This window comes from Hyperolius riggenbachi, chromosome 1 (assembly GCF_040937935.1).
Source record: "Hyperolius riggenbachi isolate aHypRig1 chromosome 1, aHypRig1.pri, whole genome shotgun sequence".
Taxonomy (NCBI): Eukaryota; Metazoa; Chordata; class Amphibia; order Anura; family Hyperoliidae; genus Hyperolius; species Hyperolius riggenbachi.
The window spans coordinates 556,411,017-556,419,258 of record NC_090646.1 but is presented as its reverse complement, the minus strand read 5'-3'; the positions used below and the strand labels follow the sequence as shown (position 1 = coordinate 556,419,258).

Genomic DNA, 8,242 nt, shown 5'->3' with positions numbered 1-8,242 from the left:
CTGCAGCATGTCATGTGAGAACATTAAATAAAGCAGAGTAAATTGTCAGGTGCTGTGCGGTCATTTCAAATCGGGGGGGTTGTGGGTGCATCCTTACAAGTTTGCCTCAGGCAGCAGAAAGTCTAGAACCGGCATTGAGTTGCCCATCTCCTTATGGGGGACTCACAGGTTTAACTTTCTTTGCAAAAGCAATCCATGGATGACAGCGACACTGTCCATGTGAGCAGCCAGACTGGTTGCCATCTTTGTATAGAATAAAGGAAACTTGGAGAATAACCATTAAGAGATGGTCTAGTCCAAAAACTTTGAGTAAGGGTTTAACGCTGTCATACTACTACTAGTAGACCACTATAGATCTTCTTCGAATCAGAATCCGAATACATATTTCAAACCTTTTGAATCTCGAATCTCACAAATCCTGTACATTACAAGTGTGTGATCTGTGGAATAGTTGCCCACAGTATAGGTAACCAGGCATAGGTGTCCCCAGTATAGGTAGCCTGGCATAGGTAGCCAGGTATAGTTGCCCCCAGTATAGGTAACCAGGCATAGATGCCTCCAGTATAGATAGCTAGGTAATGGTGCCCCCAGTATAGGTGATTAGGTAAAGGTGCCCCCAGTATAGCTAGCTAGGTAAATGTGCCCCAGTATAGGTAGCCATGGTAAAAGTGCCAGAATTAGTATCCCCCCATGCTCCTCTGCCCCCCTTCCCCACATAGATACAAGCACAAGTAGCGGCTCACCTGATCCATGGATGCCAGCAGCGAGCGCAGACCTCTCTCTTCCTCCTCACTGTTCCCCTAGTGCTTGGCTTCTGCTGATGATGCAATGTCATCCATGGATCAGGTGGGCCGCTCCTTGTATCTATGAGGGGGTTGAGTGGTAGAGGCATGGGAGGTAGCGGAGGAGGACAGAGGTAAGCGGAGGAGGGTGGGGGGAGCCACACATGCACAGGGACGCAGCAATGGGATCTGTTGAATATTTGAGTCGTAGTGAATCTATATATACTGTATATATATATGTATATATATATGTACACACACACACTATATATATATATATATATATATATATATATATATATATATATATATATATATATATATATATATATATAAATATATATATAAATATATATATATATATATTGTAGGGGCCATCGGGGCTGGGTAATAGATGGGAGGTATATTTCCCCGGTATTTGGACTATGGTCACTTTAAAACCTTGTGTGGTCCTAGGAAGGGAGTCCGGATTTTAGCAGCAAGCAGTTGCTGCTTGGTTTTTTTCTTCTCAGAGCCGGACTCCTGGGATGGGAGGGAAGGAAGGGCGGGCCTTCCCATCCCACCTAGGTACACACCTGGTTGTCAGTGAGGCTGAGAGTCTCACTAATTATGGTATTGATGAGATGCAAATTTATGCTTAAGAAGCAGCCTCAGAGGCAGTCTGATTAGGTGTTGAAGGAGTAGCATGTATGCTATGGAAGCTCCTGACAAGGAATATTGGAGTATGTGATGGAAGCCAAACCATACCCTGTCTGTTGTTTGTATGGTGTTGGCCTGATGAAAACTGAACTTTGTTTGATCCTGCTGGACTGTATATTACCAAGCTGAAGTAAGCTGAACTGTTATTTTCCAATTATTACTGCTGCACTGAAGCTGTTTTCTTCTACTGCACAATAAACGGACTTTGTTTTATACATCTGTGTACTGCGTGCTGGCTGCGACCCCCTCTAAACTTCACAACTGGTGTTCGGATGCGGGCAGCGCAGCACTGCAGGAAAAGAAAAAGTTCCGTTTAAAAAGTGACATTTAAAGGGCCAGTCTCCTTGTATGCATGATGGAGGAATTGCTGAAACAAATGGCCTTAGCAACTGTGCAGCTACAGCAGAGTATGGTGGCTCAGCAGCCGTGTATGGTGTCTCAACAGCAAGCCACGGAAGCCCTGCGAGAGGCCTCAGAGGGGCAAGCCAAAATCCTGCTTGAGGCGGTGCAGAAGCTGGCCAAGGGGAGAGAGACAGCAGGAGCTGCCCCTAGCAACCAGGCGATGGTGAGAGCCAGTCACTTTTTGCAGAAACTAACCCCCACAGATGATGTGGAAGCCTTTCTGAAAACGTTCGAAAGGACAGCAGAGCGGGAAGGATGGCCGAAAGACAAATGGGCTGGTATCCTTAGTGTTGCTCAAATACCCCTTTTCAAAATTCGAGTTAGGTCGAATTCGAATAGTAAATTATTCGAGGTCAGTCGAATATTCGAGTCGAATAATTTTTACTATTCGATTCGACCTCGGAATTCGAGCTCACTATTCGAGTCGGTATTCGAGCTCATTATTCGAGCTGACTATTCGAAATGGCCTTCAATAGCTTCCAACACTTGTTTTGAGGGTGAATGATGCAAGAAACCTCTTTTTTTCCAAGTAACAACAGCAAGTGATTATGTGGGGATGTTCCTTTAAAAAAAAAAAGTTGAAAAGAGAAGTTGTGTCCAGAAATTTGTTCAGTACTGTATATACTTCTTCTTCTTCTTCTTTATCTTCTATATCTTCTTCTTCTTCTTCTTCTTCTATATCTTCTTCTTCTATATCTTCTTCTTCTATATCTTCTTCTATATCTTCTTCTTCTTTTATATTGTCTTCTTCTTCTTCTTCATCTTCTTCATCTTCTTCATCATCATCTTCTTCTTCTTCATCTTCTTTTTCTTCATCTTCTTCATCTTCTTCATCTTCTTCTTCATCTTCTTCATCTTCTTCTTCATCTTCTTCATCTTCTTCATCTTCTTCTTCTTCATCTTCTTCATCTTCTTCATCTTCATCTTCTTCATCTTCTTCATCTTCTTCTTCTTCATCATCTTCTTCTTCTTCATCTTCTTCATCTTCTTCTTCATCTTCTTCATCTTCTTCATCTTCTTCTTCATCTTCTTCATCTTCTTCATCTTCTTCTTCATCTTCATCTTCTTCTTCTTCTTCTTCATCTTCTTCTTCTTCTTCATCATCTTCTTCTTCTTCATCTTCTTCATCTTCTTCTTCATCTTCTTCATCTTCTTCTTCTTCATCATCTTCATCTTCTTCTTCTTCATCTTCTTCTTCTTCATCTTCTTCTTCTTCATCTTCTTCATCTTCTTCATCTTCATCTTCTTCATCTTCTTCATCTTCTTCATCTTCTTCTTCTTCATCTTCTTCTCCTTCTTCTTCTTCTTCTTCTTCTTCTTCTTCTTCATCTTCTTCTTCTTCAATATCGTCTTCTTCTTCACTTATTTCTCTTTTCAAATTTTTTTTTTAAAGAAATGCAGCTATTTTTGAGCGTAACAAATAGCTGGTGGCGCACGCATGTTGGAAGCGCCATTGTATGTGCTCCCTGGCAGTGGAAACACACAGACAGCAGGAGGTAAATTCAGCAGCAGGAGGATGAGTGTGTGGCAGCAGGCAGTCAATGAGGCAGGCAGCGTGACATAATAGCCCTGGTACTTAGCGGTGATACCAGGGCTGTAAATAAACACAGCAGGCAGGAGGTCCCAGACAGCGGTCGTGCAGCCCACATTGTGTCCAATACACAACTGGGACAACACAGTTTTCAACCCGGGCACCTCAGAAAAATTAAACCTTTTTTTTTTTTTGGTTTTTTTTGTTTTGTTTTTACAACAAATTACACAGATATAGCTATTTTTTGACGTAATAGCTGGTGGCAGAGTGGCAGCAGAAGGTAAATCTGTGTACCCTGGCAGTGGGAAACACAGACAGACAGACAGCAGCAGCAGCAGGAGGAATGGAGGAGTAATTATGTGTGCAGCTATTGTTTGACGTAATAGCTGGTGGCAGAGTGGCAGCAGAAGGTAAATCTGTGTACCCTGGCAGTGGGAAACACAGACAGACAGCAGCAGCAGCAGGAGGAATGGAGGAGTAATGTGAGCAGCTATTGTTTGACGTAATAGCTGGTGGCAGAGTGGCAGCAGAAGCTAATTCTGTGTACCCTGGCAGTGGGAAACACAGACAGACAGCAGCATCAGCAGGAGGAATGGAGGAGTAGTGTGAGTGTGGCAGCAGGTAGGCAGCGTGACATAATAGCCCTGGTACCTAGCGGTGATACCAGGCCGTAAATGAACACAACAGGAGGTCCCAGACAGCGGTCGTGCAGCCCACATCGTGTCCAATACACAACTGGGACAACACAGTTTTCAACCCGGGCACCTCAGAAAAATTAAACCTTTTTTTTTGTTTTTTGTTTTTTGTTTTGTTTTTACAACCAATTACACAGATATAGCTATTTTTTGACGTAATAGCTGGTGGCAGAGTGGCAGCAGAAGGTAAATCTGTGTACCCTGGCAGTGGGAAACACAGACAGACAGACAGCAGCAGCAGCAGGAGGAATGGAGGAGTAATTATGTGTGCAGCTATTGTTTGACGTAATAGCTGGTGGCAGAGTGGCAGCAGAAGGTAATTCTGTGTACCCTGGCAGTGGGAAACACAGACAGACAGCAGCATCAGCAGGAGGAATGGAGGAGTAGTGTGAGTGTGGCAGCAGGCAGGCAGCGTGACATAATAGCCCTGGTACCTAGCGGTGATACCAGGCCGTAAATGAACACAACAGGAGGTCCCAGACAGCGGTCGTGCAGCCCACATCGTGTCCAATACACAACTGGGACAACACAGTTTTCAACCCGGTCACCTCAGAAAAATTAAACCTTTTTTTTTTTTTTGGTTTTTTTTGTTTTGTTTTTACAACCAATTACACAGATATAGCTATTTTTTGACGTAATAGCTGGTGGCAGAGTGGCAGCAGAAGGTAAATCTGTGTACCCTGGCAGTGGGAAACACAGACAGACAGCAGAAGGGCAGTACACAGCAGCCCACTGTAGGTGTAAAATGTGTGGCTGCAGGCGACGTAATAGTCAAAGACAGTGAACCAGGCTGGCTTAGTGAGCAGGAGCCAGGAGGTGGTAAAGGGTGGTAAGGCACATTAACGATGGTTCTTAGCCAGTTCATGTCCCCCTCTCGCCGACAACAGGGGCCAGGAACTCGCCTTCCACCCACGCCTGGTTCATCTTGAGAAACGTCAGTCTGTCCACAGACTTGTGAGACAGACGTGAGCGTTTCTCGGTGACCACACCACCAGCTGCACTGAAGCAGCGCTCGGACAGCACGCTGGAAGGGGGGCAGGACAGCACTTCCAGGGCGTACTGCGCCAGCTCGCTCCAGATCTCCAGGCGCTTGACCCAATACTCCATGGGATCAACAGGGGCATCGCTGTCAAGCCCGCTGTAGGACCCCATGTAGTCAGCCACCATGCGGGTCAGGCGCTGGCTGTGACCGGTGGAGGATGCTGCTGCATGCACCTCCTCTCTAGTCACTGCTGCCGGAGCCTCTACAGTCCTGTAGAGCTCGTGGCTGAGAGACAGCAGGTCTGTGGGGCGCTTGCTGCTGGATGCAGGCACATGCTGCTGCCTCTGTGCTGGCTGCTGGACAGTGGGGGTGGAAGGCTGGGGGAAGGCTTCCTCCAAGCGCTCAACAAGGGCCTGCTGCAAGCTCCTTATTTGTTGCGCTGGGTCTCCTCCTGCAGGCGGCAGGAACTGGCTCAACTTCCCCTTGAGGCGTGGGTCCAACATCATGCTGATCCAGATGTCCTCCCTCTGCTTCATCTGGATCACCCTGGGGTCTCTGCGCAGGCACGTCAGCATGTGCGCTGCCATTGGGAAGAGGCGGGCCACGTCTGCTGGCACATCGACGGCAGTGCTGCTGTCCTCATCCTCCTCCTCTGCCTCTGCACTGTGCTGCTCCCCCTCATCACCAGCAAGGTCAGGGACCTCCACCAAGTCCTCCTCCTCCTCCCCCTCAGAGGTGGACTGTGCAGCTGCTTGCCGCTCCTGCTGGTCCAAGGCTGCCGCTCCCTGCTCCAGCAAAGCATCGAGGGCCCTGTTCAGCAGACAAACCAGGGGCACCCACTCGCAGACCATAGCATGGTCCCTGCTCACCATGTTAGTGGCCTGCAGAAAGGGAGCCAGCACTAAGCACACCTGCTGCATGTGCCTCCAGTCATCATCGGGGACGATGGACGGGATGTTGCTGGTCTTGTCCCTTCTCTGAGCGGCGGAAACAGTGGCCAGGGCAAGGTACTGGTTGACAGCGTGCTTCTGTTCAACCAGACGCTCCAACATCGCCAGGGTGGAGTTCCAGCGAGTCGGAACGTCAAGGATCAGCCGATGGCGTGGCAGATCCAGCTCCTTTTGCACGTCTTCCAGGCTCGCACAGGCTGCAGCCGAGCGCCGGAAGTGACGCACAACGTTCCTTGCCGTTTCCAGCAGTTCGCCCATCCCCTGGTAGGTGCGCAAGAACTTCTGCACTACCAGGTTCAGCACGTGGGCAAGACAGGGGATGTGGGTCAGGTTTCCCCTGTCTATTGCGGCAACCAGATTGGCCCCATTGTCGGCCACCACCTCTCCGACTCTGAGGCCTCTGGGGGTCAGCCAAATCCTCTCCTGCTCCTGGAGTTTGGCCAACACATGGGTTGCCGTCAGCTTGGTCTTCCCAAGGCTGACCAAGTGCAGCAGCGCTTGGCAGTGGCGGGCCTTCACGCTGCTGCTGAGGCGGGGGGTTTGGCCAGGTGTGCCGGAGGATGGCAGAGGATCGGAGGAACCTGCTGCAGTTCCCCTGACCCTGCGGGGTGGCACCACCCACTGTGTTGCTGCTGCTGCTGTGCCCGCTGCTGCTCTCCCATCCTCACCCCCTTCCACCAAGCTGACCCAGTGGACAGTGAAGGACAGGTAGCGGCCTGTCCCGAAGCGGCTGCTCCAGGAGTCCATGGTGACGTGGACCCTTTCACCAACCGCGTGCTCCAGCCCTCGCTCCACATTGGCCATCACAAAGCGGTGCAGTGCAGGAATGGCCTTGCGGGAGAAAAAGTGTCTGCTGGGGAGCTGCCAGTCTGGGGCTGCGCAAGTAAGCAGCGCACGAATGTCGCTCCCCTCCTGCACGAGCGTGTACGGCAGGAGTTGGGAGCACATGGCCCGTGCCAGCAAGCCGTTCAGCTGCCGCACGCGACGGCTGCTGGGAGGCAGAGCCCTAACCACCCCCTGGAAGGACTCGCTCAAAAGGCTCTGGCGTGGCCTTTTGCTGGCACGGGAATCAGCAGACACAGCGGAGGAGGCCACTGAGGACTGGCTGCCAGAACAGGCCACAGTGTCGGCGGCAGGAGTTGCAGAGGGGGGAGGAGCAGTGCGTTTCCGCACTCCTGCTGGTGCTGCTGGAGGAGCAGGAGGGCGGGTGGCTGCTGTTGCTGCTGCTGCTGAAGGCTGTGCAGTGATGGGTGTGGTGCCACTGCCAGCACCAGATGCCTTCAGCCTCTGGAACTCCTGATGCTGGTGGAAATGTTTCGCAGCAAGGTGGTTGATGAGCGAGCTGGTGCAGAACTTTAAGGGGTCTGCACCTCTGCTCAACTTCCGCTGACAGTGGTTGCAAGTGGCGTACTTGCTGTACACTGTGGGCATGGTGAAAAAGCGCCAGATTGGTGACAGAAACATCCCCCTACGGCATGGAAGCGTTGCTGCCTGTCTCCCTGTGGTGGTTGGGGGTGGGGCTTGGGGGGCTTGGGTGCGGCTGGTGGTGGTACTGGCAGATGCTGCTGCTGCTGCTGCTGAGCCTGAGACACCAGCAGGCTGTGGGACCTGCCTACTGCTGCTGCCAATGCTTGCAATGATGCGCCTCCTTGCAAGGCCCACAAGAGCATCCTCCTCCTCCTCCTCAGAGCTGCTGAGGACGACATCCCCTGGAGGTGGTGGCACCCAGTCTCTGTCTGTCACCGGGTCATCAACATCCTCCCCCTCCTGAAACATGTCCTGCTGGGATGAGGACCCCCCAAACTCCTCTCCTGATGCATGGATGGGCTGCTTGACTGTCGCCACAGTCTTGCTGTCCAATCCCTCATCCCCCAAAGTGCCCATCAGCATCTCCTCCTCAAGATCGCCAACAACAGCAGACAATACCCTGATGGTGCCTGGGGTAAAAATACTGCTGAGTGACAGGTCGCCAACTTGTGACGGTGAACTGGCCTCCTCCCCAGACCCTGCTGGGCGGCTGCTGCGAACAGGGGTGGTGGTGGTGGTGGTGGTGAGGGTGGAGGCCTCGGATGCAGAGCTGATGGCGGGCTGCTCATCCTCCGTCATGAGTTGCACCACAGTGTCTGCATGCTTTTCCTCAATGGGACGTTTCCGACCCGGCTGGAGGAAAATCGGAGCAGGTGCTACACGCTGCTGCTGCT

The 8,242-nt window shown here is 50.7% G+C and overlaps 1 protein-coding gene across 1 annotated transcript; it reads left to right on the top strand.

Moving 5' to 3' along the window:
* Nucleotides 1–1,836: 1,836 nt before the first annotated feature.
* On the top strand, nt 1,837–3,217 carry LOC137537048 (uncharacterized; the record flags this gene model as incomplete). Its single annotated transcript, XM_068259230.1, has 2 exons — nt 1,837–2,046; nt 2,519–3,217. Coding segments are annotated over exons 1-2 (909 nt in total), but the record flags the coding sequence as incomplete, so codon positions are not given.
* Between the last annotated feature and the right edge of the window lie 5,025 nt (nt 3,218–8,242).